At 53.5% G+C, this 16,475-nt stretch overlaps 1 protein-coding gene across 16 annotated transcripts in view; it reads left to right on the top strand.

Moving 5' to 3' along the window:
• Positions 1 to 3,453: 3,453 nt before the first annotated feature.
• Positions 3,454 to 16,475, top strand: part of PHLDB1 (pleckstrin homology like domain family B member 1) — a 47,394-nt gene continuing 34,372 nt past the window's right edge. For 14 of the 16 annotated variants that reach the window (XM_076002570.1, XM_076002571.1, XM_076002572.1 and 11 more), the window contains exons 1-4: positions 3,454 to 3,581; positions 9,687 to 9,767; positions 10,432 to 10,555; positions 11,840 to 12,010. In XM_076002570.1, the coding sequence (XP_075858685.1) occupies positions 9,708 to 9,767; positions 10,432 to 10,555; positions 11,840 to 12,010 (355 nt within the window). In that variant the 5' untranslated portion in view covers positions 3,454 to 3,581; positions 9,687 to 9,707. Of the gene's footprint in view, positions 3,582 to 9,159; positions 9,317 to 9,686; positions 9,768 to 10,431; positions 10,556 to 11,839; positions 12,011 to 16,475 lie in introns of all 16 variants that reach the window. The other 2 variants (XM_076002568.1, XM_020286716.2) reach the window with 2 other exon arrangements.

A 16,475-nucleotide genomic window follows, 5' to 3' on the forward strand; every position in this document is an offset into this window, starting at 1 on the left:
ACACACCTCTGGACAGGAATTCCTTTTAAGATCTGTCAGTCATTTACTCATAGTAGCTTCAAACCTCAAATCTGTCAACCCAGGCATCTCAGACAGGGAAAACTCCAATTAATTTAAAAATTGTGAACAGTGTTAAAGTTGTTCACTCTGGGTAGGATCTGGGAGATTTCCAGGATTGATATAGAATAACCTTTTATTAAAGTTCACATCTGGCAGGGCTTATTGGAAGGAGACAGAAGGAAAACAAGTCCTCAGCCTCAGGAAGATTAACTAGAAGCAATGACTGCCTGTTTATAAAGACTTTTTTTGCTAAGCTAGACAAGTGTTAACTACAACTGTGATACTCAACATGGGTCTCCATGAAAGTGGGGAATAAGGTTTGGAGGCTTTAGAGGAATCTCAAAAGGCAAAACTCAGTTCTCTTTTATTATGTATATCTTTCTTAATCCAAACACATCCCTGCCCCACCCTACCCTGACCCCTATTCCTCCTTTCTCCCTTTGGTAAATATATTTGCAGCTCTAGAACTTCGAAGCTCCTATTTAGAAGATCCACAAATAGGTTGGTTGCTGTGCATTGCTATTAACCCAAGGACAGATAGCATCCTACAAATACCTGTTTCACACCTTACGCTGGGGAGTTTGGGATTGATATGGAGGCAGGCCTTTAGAAAAAATTAGACTACCTGTCCAAACCAGGCTGTTTTGTCTCACACATACCAAGCTACCAGGCAAGTTTTTAAAAGTGTGGGCCCCTCCTTCCATCCCCCACAAAAAATGAAAAGGTTTTGCCTAGCTGTTCTTAGGGCAGGGGCTAAGGGCTAAGGTAGTCCAATTCTGGAAACACCCCCCCACCCCCCACCCCATCTATATTCTGTGTAAATCCGTTTGATTACCACACCAGGACAGAGGCCATTTGAAAGAGGCATTACAAATTCAAGATAAGGAAAGAAATGGAAAATAGGTCTTGTTTCCTGTTCTTTGCCCAAATGAATGCTTGTTCTTTTCAGCTCTTAGAAAGGTGGTCCTGAGCCATGAAGGTACACAAGACCATACTTCTGTTCTACCCAAATTTCCCACTCAGCTTGGATACATGTTAGCTTTGGGTAGAGCCTCGAAGTTTTTCCCAAGTTAGTGCAGCGCCATTGCTGCCACCACACCTACGCTAATGATGCCTGAGTTCAGGATCCAAAGAGGCCAGAAAGGGATAGCCTTCTGGGAGAGGGTGTGTATCTACAGGGATTGCTTGCTGTATGAGCAATAATCACCTCTTTCTGGGGCTAGAGGGAGGACAATTTAAGAGGAGGCACACAGTGGGAAGTGTGCCAAAGCAAAGGCAAGGAGGAGTGTGGAAACCCACCCCTGACACAGCCAAGCGCAGAGGGCCTGAAAAAAATCCACTCTTCCTTCCACACCCAGCCTTTGCCCTCTCCCCCTGCTTCCACTTCGGAAAGTCTGAAGCATGCCTGGAAAGCTGTTTTCTACTTTCTTCCCCTCTCTTCCTCCCCCTTTCCTGAGCTCCCAGCTGCTCGACCTCTTGCGTAACTATGAGAGAGCACTGAGTTTTTTGATGGGCTCCAGATGTGCAGTGGGGTGGGGGTGGAGGGTAGGGGCAGTTGGTCTGTAGTCCCCTGAGTGATCTAACTGTGGGAACATCGAGGCCTGACAGCAGGAGAGAGGACACTGCACAGTGCCTTTATCATGGGGTCAGCTGGTCCCTGCGTTGTGATAAAAGCAAGGAAAGTTGGGTGCTGTTTCAATCCCCTGCCTCAGTGTCAGCTGCCTTCGTGGCAGGCTTGATTATTCCCTGAAATTCCTCCTGATCAAGATGGTGAAGAGGAGCTGGGGATTGTGAAACAGAGTTAAGTAAAAAGCCTGTGAGGTAGCCTAATCTGAGACCCTCGCCTCAAATGCTGGGTCTTGGACATATGCGATTACAACAGTTTGGGTTTTCTTTCCTTTATTATTTTATTTTACATACCAGAATAACCTGAATATTACTGTTGTTATCTGCCTTATGAAGGTTGGTCAGAGTTAAGTTACTTTCATGAGCTTTAAACAGTATGAAGAGAGGAAGAGTAAGTCTCGTGCCCCACCCCACCCCCAAACCCTGGGGTTTCCTGGTATCCACAGCATATTCTGGAGCCAGGTGGTTCTATCTCCTGACTATAGCAGGTAGTAGCAAAGGGCCCCTCCCCCTTCTTGTCCACTGTTTGGACATGGTCAGATCCAGCCTCCATTGTGGGGGGCCCCCTGCTAATGCTGGCCCTGTCAATGAGTGACCAGAGATTCCTACAGTCCAGTCTCCTGCGCTATTCCGAGGTTGGGTAGAGAGAGCACAAACTAAAGCTACTGAATCAGAACAGGACTTGTCCATTCCATAAAGGACAGATTATTTTTTGTTATCCACCCCAGCTGGGATTTAGACCAGACTTGAGGGCTTTCTGCTCCTTCAGAAAAGAAGTTTCTAGGGTCTTGTAAGAGTGCAGGTTAAAGAGGTCCAGTCTAGCTGAGTTCAGCTCCCTAGGGCCTCCCCAGCCAGTCTCCTGGGGCAATAGCTGCTTTGGAAGGTAAGGATCTACTGTCAGCATTGGATTTCCGGGTGGGGGCTGAGATGCAGAATGACCTCAAGGAGGCTCAGTTTCTAGGCCACTTTTAGGTGTCTAGTGCTCCCTTTTCTTCCTTATTTTCTTTTTAATTTTTCTTTTATCTTATTTTTTTATTCTTTTTTTACAATGGCATAGAAGAAATTGGCATTCCTTTTCTTCCTTATTAACCCTCACTTCTACAGAAACCCAACCAACTACAGAACTATGTGCTCAGCTGCGTATCTATAGCCTGCCTCCCAGGTCCCAATCTGTAAACCAGCAGATCTGCGGTGGGGGTGCCCCTCCACGGGGGCGAGATCGTAATTCCATTCAGCTTTCCTGCGCTTTAGAGTTTGCATGGCACTTGAACATGTCTTGTTGTACCTATCCTTAGGAAAGTTGGGGAAGCCTGATATGCAGGGCTGTCAACAAACCCATTTACAGCTCTTCATGGTGGGGTGATGGGGAAGACGTGGGTACCTCAGCAGAGTGGTGGAGATGTTGAGAGCCTGTTGCAGGGGCTCCGACTAAGAGGGCAACTGGGAGCCAATGGACGTTTCAGGCATCTAAGGTAAAAAGAAAGCGGGAGGGTGAGTGGAGGAGGAAGGAGAGGGAGAAACTGTCAAAACCTCCTCTCAGAAGTGCAGTTAAAGCCTAGGGGTGGAGGGTGGTCTGGGAGAGTCCGGAGGGGAGGGCGGTGGTGGAGAGCCAGCTGTACAGATGAACAAAGCGGGCGCTGTGCAGGCGGGGGAGGTGCTACTGTGGGAAAGGGTGGGTGGGGGGACCTTGGGCTCCAGCCCCACAAGGGCGTCTTCTCTGGCTGGCCAGGCGGACGGGACGGGGGATGGGGCGGGGACTAGCGGGAGGGGGGCGGGACAGGCTCGCTCTCCTCCTATTCAGCGGGCTCCCAGGGAAAAGCAACAGTGTCCTTCCGAGCCTGAGGCCACGGCGGCCAAGACCGGCGAAGGGACCGGGGTCCCCCTCTCCCCTCGAGGTAAGAACGCCCCCTTCCACTACGCCTGCGGGTCCCATTCGCTGCGCGGCTGGGACAGCGTAAGGGAAGTCCCCCGGGCCTGGCGAGAGCCCTCAGATCAGCCCTGGGCTGGGGAGACTCGGGAGAATCCGTGGGGGAGGAGGTGAGTGCGTGGGGGCGAAAGCAACTTTGCTGCGAGTGGGCTCCGCGGCTTTCCGGTGAGCGGCTTGCTTTTGCCCTCCCGAGCAGCTGCCAGCGCCACCGCCAGGGGGGGCCCTCGCGCTCTCCCCTGGGAGGGACACTGACTCTTGCCCCATCCAGACTTTCCCACCCGCACCAAGGCGTCAGGGCGGAAACTCGCAGGGTCTAGGGTGGCGCGCGTCCTCGTCCTCCAGCGCCCCACACCTCCCTGTCTCCTCCAACAGCAGGACCACAGGGAGGGGAATGCCCTGGGCCGTCTCTGCTCCTGTCCCCAGGCGAGCTGCCTTGATGGACAAGGGAGGGGCCCATGCGTGCGGAGCCCCGCTCCCGGTCACAGGTGTCCGGAAGGGATCCTGGGGGTGTCCAGGAGATGGGAAACACGTCTGGGGCCTGCCAGGCACCCCTCCTAGGCCCCATGTCTTTAGGGGTCCGGGAGGCCGACTGGGGCACCCTGGAAGAGAGAGTCGCAGGCTCTCGTCACGCCCGCGCGGTCCGGATTCGAATCCCTAGCGGAGTTCCCCCAGCTGAGGCCGAGCCGAGTCATCTGGGCTCCCCCGGGATGGGGAAGTGTGGGCTGCCGGCCGGGTGGGGCCGCGGGGTTGCCGAGGCGCCCGCGGACGCTTCCGCCCAGGCGGGCTCCGAGTGGGGACTTGGCCCGGCGACCACACGGCCCGGCAGGGGACCCAGGGCGCCGGGGCGGGGCTGCATTCTGGGCCCGTTAGCTCAGCCGTCCCGGAGCTCCCGGAGGCTGACTCATCGGACGGCGGGCTCACCCCCACGCACAGCATCACACACAGACACACGCTCCCCTCCACGTCAGGCTTCCACACAGCACACGCGCAGCGCCCGCCGCCCACGCAGCCTCCCACAGCACGCCGCGCACACGCACCCCCTATCGCGCCGCCCCGACACGTCCAGACCTCGCCATCCACTCCACACACCGTACACACCGCACGCCTCGCGCTCTGGAAACCGCCGCCCCGCTCCCACGCCCACCGCCCCCACGCGGCCGCCCTTCCCGCAGCTGCCGGGCCGGCGCGGGCGGCGTCTGTGCGGCCGCCCCCTCCCCGCCGCGCGAACAAGCGGCTCCTTCTCCCTGCCCGGCCAAAGAAAGGCCGCTTGTCCCGCCGTCAGGGGCGGGCGGGCGGCTGTGGCAGGCGGCCCAACACTGAGGCCTTGTCCCACCTGGGCGGCCCGGAGAGCAGCGGGCCCAGGGGCAGTGAGCGCCCCTGCCGGGCGGAACTCTCTCTGGCCCCGCCGACTTGGGAGAGGCGCACATTTCCACACACGACACAGCCCACACTGCACGCGCGTCTCTCCTCCCGGTCTCCCCCTGCCCTCTGGCAACCCACCTCTCTTCTGTCCCCCACTTCTGGGCCCCGGCCCGCCCCCAGTCTCCCTCCTTTCCGCCCCCTCCCCCAGCTCCCGCCCCCTCGGCCCCCCACTGCCCTCAGTGCCTCGGGGTGCTTCCCGCCTCCCCTGCCTGTCACCCCCACCTCTCCACCTCGCTGCTCCGCAGTCTTCCCTCCCTAGCTTTCATCTGTCCTTATCCTTCAGTTTCCCTCTTAGTTTTCCCTCCAAATTCCTGAGTCCCCCTTTCCACGCGCAGTCCCTCCGCAGACCCCCTTTCTCTCAGCCTCGCTTTCCTCATCCTTAAGTTCTCTCTGCCCTTGCCGCGCTGGGGCGTCCCCGCACTGAGCTCCCAGCCTCAGTTTCCTTCCCTTTCGACTCCTTCCTCTGCCGGCGGCTCTTCCTCGGGGGCGGATGTGCGCCAGGAAGGCGAAGGCGGCGGAGGGCCGAGAGGATCCCAGCTCCACCCCGCAGCCCTCTGTCCACGGCCCTGCGACGCCCCGGGAGAGGCCTCGGCTGGCCCCTAGGGACACAAGTGCGGGCCTGAGCGCCCCACAGGGCCCTGGGGAGCACCTGAGCAGAGGCCCGCGGAGGGCCTGGCCTTTCGTCGGGGGCTGGCTTTGGACCTTCCATCTTGGTCCCCGCTGGGAGCCCGGACCTTCCTCTGGCCTCCCTCCACCTTCGTGCGGGTGCTGAGACCCCCAAGGGGTGACACTGGGCTCCGCACTCGGTGGAGGGTTGCGGACGGTGTCCCGCGTGGCCGGGTGCCGGCGCGCTCCTGCTGAGGAGGAGGCCAGAGCGGCCGGGCCGGGGTCACCTGCAGCGGCGCCAGCACACAGGACCCTGCCTGTAACTCGCCAAATCCCGGAGCCCGGGCCCGGTCGCCGTGCTCCCGAGGCGGCGCTGGGGCGTCTGTACCCTGGGTGCGGGAGGGCTCCCGAGGGCCAGGCTGACCGCCCGGCTTCCTCACTAGAGGCCCGACTCGGTCCACGAGGGCCTTGTTTTGGCCGCGGGGCGGGCAGGGTTTCCCAGAAAGGGCGCCGGGCCGAGGCTGGGCGGCCGGGTGGATAATTACAGCCCCAGCGTAGTGGGCAGCAGCCGGGTGGGACGGAAGCGGGCCAGCCAGTTGGGGGCGTCCTTTGGGCAGGCCAGGGTTGGGGGTCGAGGAGATGGCGCCCCCAGGTGGCGGCTTTCCGGGCCGTGGCGAGACCCCTTGTCCAAGCACCGCCTGAGTGCTTGACAGTTTGGTCTGGTGTCTCTTTCCACTTCACCTGGATTAGGTTTCCAAGCTGGGGCCACAGCCTCGCGTCTCCCAATCTCTACATCTTTTCTTATCTTCTTCCTACACCTCTCTCCTTATCTCTTCGTGTCCTTTCACCTCCTTATTCCCTTCTCTCCTCTCCTCTTATCGCTCTTGTTCCCCCATCAACCTTACTCCTTTATAATCTTATCTCCACTTGAAATTCTTTGGTGTAAATAAATGAGCACACCTCAGCTGCCTCACACGGTGATAGTGACAAACACTCCAATTTGACAGATGAATAAACTAAGGCCCAGACAGCAGCTCATAATAATAACTGGCATTTTTATAGTGTTTTGCCTTCATGGAGTGTCATTTAATATAATACCTGAATCTTCAGACTGTCCTTTTTCTTTTAAACTAACAGCTTTACTGAGATATAATTTATATGTCATAAAACTCACCTGCCCAGCGGGGCATGGTGGCTCACACCTGTAATCTTAGCACTCTGGGAGGCTGAAGCAGGAGGATCCTTTGAGCTCAGGAGTTGGAAACCAGCCTGAGCAAGAGCGAGACCCGTCTCTACTAAAAATAGAAAGAAATTAATTGGCCAACTAAAAATATATAGAAAAAATTAGCCGGGCATGGTGGTGCATGCCTGTAGTCCCAGCTACTCGGGAGGCTGAGGCAGAAGGATTGCTTGAGCCCAGGAGTTTTGAGGTTGCTGTGAGCTAGGCTGACACTATGGCACTTGTAGCCCAGGCAATGCAGTGAGACTCTGTCTCAAAAATAAATAAATAGGCCCCTCGCAGTGGCTCACGCCTGTAATCCTAGCACTCTGGGAGGCCAAGGCGGGCGGATCGCTCAAGGTCAGGAGTTCGAAACCAGCCTGAGCAAGAGAGACCCCATCTCTACTATAAATAGAGAGAAATGAATTGGCCAACTAATATATATAGAAAAAATTAGCCAGGCATGGTGGCGCATGCCTGTAGTCCCAGCTACTTGGGAGGCTGAGGCAGCAGGATCGTTTGAGCCCAGGAGTTTGAGGTTGCTGTGAGCTAGGCTGATGCCATGGCACTCACTCTAGCCTGAGCAACAAAGCGAGACTCTGTCTCAAAATAAATAAATAAATAAAACAAATAAATAAATAAAACTCACCAGCCCAATTTGTGTACAATTCAATGATATTTAGTATATTTACAAAGCTGTGCAACCATCCTTACAATTTAATTTTAGAACAATTCTATCACATCCCTCCCAAAAATATTTTGTGCCCATTTACAATCACTGCTCAGTCCATACTTAGCCCCAGGCAAGCACTGATCCAGTCTTTCTTTTTTTAAATCATTATTCCAGTTTTATAGAAGAATGACTTGACAATCAGAGAAGTTAAATGACTTGTCAAAGATCTTACAGCTAATAAATAATATAGTCAGGGTAGAATTTAAGACTTTTGCATCCCAGTCTAAAGCTCTTTCCACTAATGGATGATGCTTTTCCTTCACCATTATTTTTTTATTTTTCTTAACCTCTTTTTTACATAAACTCCCCTTTCCCAATCCACTCTCTTGCCTTTCTTCCCTCAGAAAATGCTGAAGGATTTCCCTGGGTCTAAGGAAACAGTATAGCAATCTTTGTCCCTGGAAATTCTTCCCCATGGCCAGGACTCCTGGGGAGGTGCCAGGCCAGCTGGGGACTTGGTATAGGTTAATGGTCCGTTCCTCCGCTCTTCCCAAGCAGTCTTGGGGTGGGCCCCAGGCTGTGTTCCGGCCTCTCTTCCGCCAGCTTGGGTGGAAATGGTGACGGAGATGATGCAGTTCAGGTCCGGAAGGGTGGAAGCTGGGAGTGTAAATTTAGTAACTGCATGGCTGAGGCCCTTGGGACCCACTGCCAGAGTCAGACACTCCTTGGAATACTGGCACCTGCCCCCACTTCCTTTCCAGGTCACCTGGTAAATGGCTGGAAGAGAAAGTGGAGGGAAACCCTGCTTTCCTGGGTCTGCTTCCTTGCCTCTTAGCCATACTCTTCTCAGCCTTGCTGAGTAACATTTCCGCAGCAAATGGGAAGTTTCTCACCTTAGAAGATGGCCAAGGCTTGGGCGTGTGGGCACACATTAGTACACAAACATCCTTCCTCAGATACCATTTCTCAGGTATCAAAAACATGAGCCAAGCCGGGCGCGGTGGCTCACGCCTGTAATCCTAGCTCTCTGGGAGGCTGAGGCGGGTGGATTGCTCAAGGTCAGGAGTTCAAAACCAGCCTGAGCAAGAGCGAGACCCCGTCTCTACTATAAATAGAAAGAAACTAATTGGCCAACTGATATATATATAAAAAAAAAAATTAGCCGGGCATGGTGGCGCATGCCTGTAGTCCCAGCTACTCGGGAGGCTGAGACAGAAGGATCGCTCGAGCCCAGGAGTTTGAGGTTGCTGTGAGCTAGGCTGACGCCACGGCACTCACACTAGCCTGGGCAACAAAGCGAGACTCTGTCTCAAAAAAAAAAAAAAAAAAAAAAAAAACATGAGCCAGGGAGAAAGGGATGGGTAGTGGAGTGGGGGGTAGGGGAATTTAAATTCTGGCTCTGGAATCTATCTTACTCTTGTTCTAAGGGCCTAAGCTTCCTCCAGCACCAAGTCAGTTAGGAACTCAAGAGTTAAGAACCCAATATTCCCGGTATTAGTTACCACTGAGTTGTTTTTATCTCATCTTGTTGGGGTGAGGTTGCTTTCTGGGGAAGAAAAGGTATACGGGTTGAGACATATGGAGATGCTAGGAATGGCTGAGTTTTTCCTCTGTGTCTCCTTTAAGAAAACATCCTACCTTATAAGACCCCTGGAAAAAGAGACAAAGGGAGAAGAGGAAAAGAAAACGATTGGGAGGGAGCCCCTGCCACCTGCCTGGGGGCCCTCCATCTATCAGTGTCCTTGGAAGGGCTTCTTCCCTGGATTCTGCTTCTCCCACTAAGGTAGATTTTCCCCACCCTGCTTAAGGCTCTAGATGGCTAAGGGTCTTCAGCTGCCAAGACCTAGGTTCTGGGGAGCACAGGGCAAGAAAGCACAGAAGTACAGGTTGGGCCCATAGGGCAGTTTGTGCTTATGGTGGCAAGGGCCAGGACTGATATGGTGTGGTATCCATACTGTGGCTGGAGACCTGGCACCACCTCCCCAGCCCCTGCCCAAGCTCTTTAGCTGCCTGCACTTTTCCTTCGGCATGAGCATGCTGGGAATGATGGTGGCTGGTGTAGCCCCTGCCCTGAGAACCCTGCCACAGAGCCTACTTCTTTTCCTCTTCTGCCCTGGTCTCCCTACCTCAACTGCTTTCTGCTGTGTCCCCAGGTGCGCTGGAGCCCTAGCACCATGGATACTCTCAATAGGAACCAGGTAGGACCTGGATGCAAGACTCAGGCCATGGTGCAGGTGAGTGGGGTCAGGGCTGTGAGGAAAGAGGGCTGTTGATAAGGATGGGTTCAGCCCTTCTACCCTCTTGTGGTCCCAGCCAAGGATGAGAGTAGCAGTTCTGTTCCTCTCTGCCCTTCCCCAGGTCCCAAGCCTATTAACAGCTCGGTCTTTATCTGAATCAGGTTAATTGGTTCACCCAGAAACTACCCTTTGAAAGTCAGAAAGCAGTTTACAGATTAACCCTGGGCAATATCACTCCCTTTGATTCATGCCTCATCCCTCTCTTGTAATTTAGTGTAGAGTGGCAAGCAATGGCCAAGTGAATAGCCATGGACAAGTCTGCAGGGAGCTCGATTGGCCCTCTTCTACAGTACCCCTCCTGCTTACCTAATGCTACCCTCCACCCCATCTCCTTATTTCTGCTTTAATAGACAAAAGGGGCAGTTAAGCCAAGACTAGAGATAAATCCACTGGGAAGAGTTAGTGGCCTAGATTCAGATCTAATTACAATTTAGTGCAATAATGCTCTGTGTGAGATTTTGTGCTAAGCCTTTCAGCACTCTCAGAGCCCTTTGGAGAAGGGCAAGGGCTGGAGAGAGTGCTGGTGGGACTGGGACTAGGGTGCTAAAGTGCTGGCTTGGAGTCTCTAATGATGCTCCTCCTCCACCCCCACTACCTGCAGAAAGGACCCTTGGACTTGATCGAGACAGGCAAAGGGCTGAAAGTGCAAACGGACAAACCCCATCTGGTGAGCCTGGGCAGTGGGCGACTCAGCACTGCCATCACTCTGCTGCCGCTGGAGGAAGGTAAGAGTGGTCAGTGCATCCCACCTGCCACCCCTCCATCCTTACAGGCATTCCTGCCCTGGAGGCCCAGCTCTTGCATGTGTTGGGGCCCTTCTGCTGCCTGCTGGCAATGCTCACCTCCCACCTCCCCATCCCACCAGGCTTGCTTCTCTTGTCTCTGCTTCCCCGAGACTGCCTGCCATCTTTGGTAGATAGCCTGACCGTGATTAAAGATCAGTTTTGAAACAAGGAGGAAAGCACTGAGAGAAACAGGAGAGCACACTGCTCTTAGCAACCAGTGTGGCCAAGAAGAAAGGGGGCCCAGGGCAATGCCTGGCTTGGGAGACTACACCCTAGGGTAGGTGGAGAAGGGAGAGATAGGAGTGGGGGCAAGATAAGGCCCTGGCATGGCCTCCTTCACCTTTCAGCTTCTGTCCTCCCTCTCTCCTCTCCTGGCTGCACTTGTTGCCTGGGTGATACAGCATTCCCCACATTCTCCAAATACCAGTCTCAGGGGCTCTGCCAGGGGGGGAGGGGCTGTTTCTGCAAAGCAGTTGGGGGAGAAGCTGCACTGAAGAGAAAGGGAGAGTGAGGGAGGGGAGAGGTGCAGGTGGCAGAAGGGAGGGAGAGAAGAAGGAGAGAGAGAGAGTTTTAGAAAAAAAGAGGAGTGTGTAGGATGAAGGGGAACAAGAAAAAAGGACATAGGGAGAGGCAGTTGGGGGGACTAAGAGAAGGTCTACAGAAAAGAGGCCCCTTGGTGGACGTGGTTGCTCATGCCTGTAATCCCAGCACTCTGGGAGGCCAAGGAGGCTGGATCATCCACTCAGGAGTTCAAGACCATCCTGAGCAAGAGCAAACCCCATCTCTACCAAAAATAGAAAAAATTAGCCGGGCATGGTGGCACATGCCTGTTAGTCCCAGCTACTTGGGAGGCTGAGGCAGAAGGATCGCTTGAGCCCAGGAGTTTGAGGTTGCTGTAAGCTAGGCTGACACCACGGCATATAGCCGGGGCAACACAGTGAGACTCTGTCTCAAAAAAAAAAAAAAGAAAAGAGGCCCCCTCTCTACTCTATGTGTGGAGTCTGGGCCTTCCCATTCTCAGCCAGAGTGTTCCTTGCTCCAGAAGAGCTTCTATCAGTTACCGTCTCAACCAGGCTCAGGGGCCCAATAGGGGTGGCCAGTGGTAGGCAGAGATTCTTCCAGGAGTAGGAGGTAGAAATATATTTCCACTGTGGCCCTCCTTGCCCTGTCTCTGCCTCCTCAGCCTGGACAACCCCTCTGACTCGGTTTGCCTCCTGTCTCCAGGGAGGACGATGATTGGCTCTGCAGCCAGAGACATCTCACTGCAGGGGCCAGGCCTGGCTCCAGAGCACTGCTACATCGAGAACCTGCGGGGCACCCTCACCCTCTACCCTTGTGGCAATGCCTGCACTATTGATGGGCTCCCCGTCCGGCAGCCCACACGGCTCACTCAGGGTAAGGTTCGATACCCTCAAACAAAGAGTGCCTGTGTTTAAAAGCCTGTGCATGTTAGGTGTAGGGGAAGCCTACATGGTGGTTGCCATGGTAATTGCCTGAGTGGCCTGTACTGGGGATGGGGTGCTTAGGTGTATCTGGATATGCCTAAACAACAATCCAAACCCCCCAGCATCCACACTTGTCTTCAACTTGCTTTTCTCTCTGGTCACTCTCAACCTGCCTCCACACACCATGGGGAGAGGTTCCTGGGGTGTGGTGTGGTTGTTAGCAGCTTCGGGGAAGAGCAATGCAGTAGCAGTGAGAGGCTATCACTGCTATGAAACAGCACTGTGGCACTGTGAAACAATGCCAAGAGGGAGTTGTTTTGAGAAGCTGGAGAGGAGGACAGTACCTCCTGATGGGGATGGGGCAAGGGCAAAATCTGAGGACATGCCCTCTCCTGTCACAAGATTGTTGACAGGCTGGGCGGGTGGCTCATGCCTATAATCCTGGCACTCTGGGAGGCCAAGGCGGGAGGATTGCTTAAGCTCAGGAGTTCGAGACCAGCCTGAGCAAGAGCAAGACCCCATCACTATTAAAAATAGAAAAATTGGCCGGGCGAGGTGGCTCACGTCTGTAATCCTAGCACTCTGGGAGGGCAAGGCGGCCGGATTGCTCAAGGTCAGGAGTTCGAAACCATCCTGAACAAGAGCAAGACCCCTGTCTCTACTATAAATAGAAAGAAATTAATTGGCCAACTAATATATATATATATAGAAAAAATTAGCCTAGCATGGTGGTGCATGCCTGTAGTCCCAGCTACTCGGGAGGCTGAGGCAATAGGATCGCTTGAGCCCAGGAGTTTGAGGTTGCTGTGAGCTAGGCTGATGCCACGGCACTCTCTCTAGCCTGGGCAACAAAGCGAGACTCTGTCTCAAAAAAAAAAAAATAGAAAAATTATCTGGGCATTGGGGTACACACCTGTAGTCCCAGTTACTCTGGGAGACTGAGGCAGGAGGGTCACTTGTGCCCAGGAGTTTGAGTTTGCAGTGAACTATGATGATGCCACTGCATTCTAGCTGGAGCAACAGAGCAAGACTGTCTCAACAAAACAAAACAAACAAACAAAAAACCCTCAAGATTGTTGACAGCTTTTGGGTCATGAATGGACCATTCTGTTGGGTAAGGTAGCTCTAAGAACTGAGCTCCTAATTAGTGTAGTTACTAGGCAGGTAAGGGGTTGGCCCAGGTGGCACTTTGACAGATCAGGTGTGTTCACTCTGGAAAGAGGGCTCTGGGCCTCAATTCATCCAGTGAATCATCAACTCAGGGGAATGAAAAAAGATTTGGATGGAGGTTAGAAGTGAGGTTAACAGGAGGATGGGAGCTTTGGGCTAAGCCTGGCTCTGAGCAGGAGGACTTGTTGGCATTGCTTTCTGGGGCCTCTTACAGGCTAAAAGCCCCTGTGCAGTGGAAATTCCACTCACTCCACTGTCTCCCTCTCTGCTCTTCACACCCCTTGGGGCCTTTCAATGCCACTCCCTTCACGGCGGACCCCGGAGACCTGACCTTGCCCCACTCTGTTCTTCCTGCCTTTGGGGGTGGGCAGGGCATGGACAGCTGACTTCAGGGAGGCAGGTCCACCAGCAGCAGCAGGTAGGCCCTTGCCTTCTCCAGGCTTCAAGGTCTCTGGTGTGGTATGAGAGGGGAAACCCCCATAAATTGGGGCTTTGGCTGTGATGGCATCTGGTTCCTGACAATCCTGTTCAGTCACTGAGAGAGCGTCTTCTCCAAAATTTGGGAGCATGGAGGTGAGACAATAGAGCAGCAAGGAGAGGCAGGGCAAAGTTCAAAGAAGGCCCAGCCCTCCCCACCTCAGCCAGGAATCCATCACATTCACAGGCAAGAATGTTCATTGTCACCCTGAGTTGGGAGCAGGGTGGAGGAACCCATGTTCCATGTGCCTCTCTGTCCAGTCTGCCCAGTGCATTATTTAACTCCCTGAAAAGAGGGAGTGCCTGGGGCCAGGATGGAATTCTGAAGCATTTTCTGTGGCCCCAGTGACCCTCCCCTTACCAGCCAGAAGCCCACCCTGCCAAGTATGTACCCTCCTACTCTCTTCTGACCCTAAGCCCCTTCCCTTTTTCTCCCTCTTCCCCATAGCCTTCTTGTCTGGGCTGGCCTGTCTCAGAAGCTTGGCAGCCTGTGGAGGGGTAGGCAGAGGCACAAAGGAATGGGTGTTCTTCTCCCCGTCCTCTCCCTCCCCTGGGCTCCAGGAGCTGAGGGTTTCCTTGTCTCATCTCTGGAGCAAGGCACCAAGCCCAGCCCTGCCTGGCCCCACTCCGGACATTCTTGGGAGTGCGTTTCCTTGGAAACTGGGTGGCTCGGGGGGTGCATGTGCTATCTCTGTGTGTCTGTATAACTGGAGTGTGTTTATGTATCTCCGGATGTGTTTGTGACTCTGGGCTTGTGTATCTCTGTGTTTGTGTCTCTCCTGTGTTTATGGCTCAGTGTGTTCAAGTGGGCGGCAGGGGTGAACTCAGGACTGATGGTACCAAAATGTCTGTGTGTGTATACAAGAATTCATTGGCCATATGCCTATCTGTGGGCATATGTACAAGAGGATTGTTTTTTCTGTCTTGTTTCCCTAATCTGGCCTTGTAGAGGGAACCCTCCTCTTTGAAAAACAGAAGGCTACCCTGGGAATAACAAGGAGCCTGCTCTGGCTGGGCCAGCCCCTAGATGCATCATTCTGGGCACTGTGCCCAGCCATAGGCAACTTGGAGAGACACACTTCATGACAAGCAGAGATGGCAGTGACAGGCTCTTCCAGCAGGAATATGCCTTGGCCAGGGAAGGGGGGAGGCGGGCAGAAAGCAGATGCCAACCTTTAGCACAGAGCTATGAACATGGGAGCATGAATTGAGGGAGCTAAGAAGATCCTGATTCCACCCCTTGTACCCAGGCATCCTGGCACGTCCCACGCTGCCCTCTTCTCCACAGAGCAAGGGGTGGAGCTGGGAATAGAACTAAGGAAATGAGGAGGAATCTCAATCTAAGTCTAGGCTGCCCCACCCTGGGACCACAGTGCCAGACCACATGAAAGATCTGGGAGGGGACTAAGTGGGGGAGGACCCAGAAAGCCACACAGCTCAGGGCCCAGGCTGTCTAGACAGTAGGTCCCCATCTACTCCTAGCATTTGCTGCCAGCCCTAGTCTCCAAGTCTCCTTCATTCTCTAAGCCCCTCACTGATGGGTAGGGGCTTGTGTGAGGGACAGCAGAGGAGTGGGTGGGGAGCCAGGATTTCTGGGTTATCCAACCTTCTCTTTCTGGGATCCAGGACATTGAGCCACTTCCTCTCCCACCCAGTTATTCCTTCTGTTAATCGGGAGCAGAGCCTCCAACTTTTCTCTGTTATAAGACTGATAAAGATCTTAACTTACAAGGCTCCAAGGAAGGACAGCAGAGGGAAGGCTCCTAGCTTCCCACTTCTTTGTGTCCGCCTCCTGCCCTATTTCTCACTGGCGGGCATCCTCTGTGTATGCCTGGGTCTGTCCAGCTGGCCATCACAGTTTCCAGACCGATGAATCACTCTTCCTGAAATTTTTTTTTAAGCCTCCCCTCATTTTGCATTTGACCCTATATGGTTCTTCCTTTTTCCTTCAGAAGAGGAATAATATGTGTGTGCACATGTGAGTGTGTGGATGTGTGTGCCTACAGTTGACAGTGTGCTTAAGTGGGGTAGTGGGCTGTTCAGCAAGGGCGGAAAATTTGCCTGATTATTTCTCTAAGGAGGTTGGCTTTTTATTTCAGAGTCTCTCCAAGGACTGAGTGAAAGGATAGCTATGCCAGAGTGAGAGTGTCACTAAGAGGCGGGGTTGGTGCCTAGGGTAATGTGACCATGAGAATAAAAGTGTGTGAGAGACAGAGCATGTGTATATGTGTGTGTTTATTATTTGTTTATTTTTTTGTGATAGAGTCTCACTCTGTTGCCCTGGCTAGAGTGCTGTGGCGTCAGCCTAGCTCACAGCAACCTCAAACTCCTGGACTCAAAGGATCCTCCTGCCTCAGCCTCCTGAGTCGCTGAGATTACAGGCACTTGCCACTATGCATGGCTAATTTTTTCTATTTTTAGTAGAAATGAGGTCTCACTCTTGCTCAGGCTGGTCTTGAACTCCTGAGGATTGCTCAAGCAATCCTCCTGCCTAGGCCTCCCAGAGTTCTAGGATTACAGGCATGAACCACTGAGCCTGGCCAATTTTTCTTTTCTTTTTTTTTTTTTTAGAGATGAGTTCTTGCTCTGCTTCCCAGGCTGGAGTGCAGTAGTATGATCATAGCTTACTTTAGCCTTGAACTCCTGGGCTCAAGCAATCTGCCTGTCTCAACCTCCTGCGTAGCTGGGACTACAGGTGCATGCCACTAGGCCTGGCTAATTAAAAAAAAAAATTTGTTTCGTAGAGACAGGATCTTGCTATGTTGCCT

The sequence above is a fragment of the Microcebus murinus genome, chromosome 4, assembly GCF_040939455.1.
Source record: "Microcebus murinus isolate Inina chromosome 4, M.murinus_Inina_mat1.0, whole genome shotgun sequence".
Lineage (NCBI taxonomy): Eukaryota > Metazoa > Chordata > Mammalia > Primates > Cheirogaleidae > Microcebus > Microcebus murinus.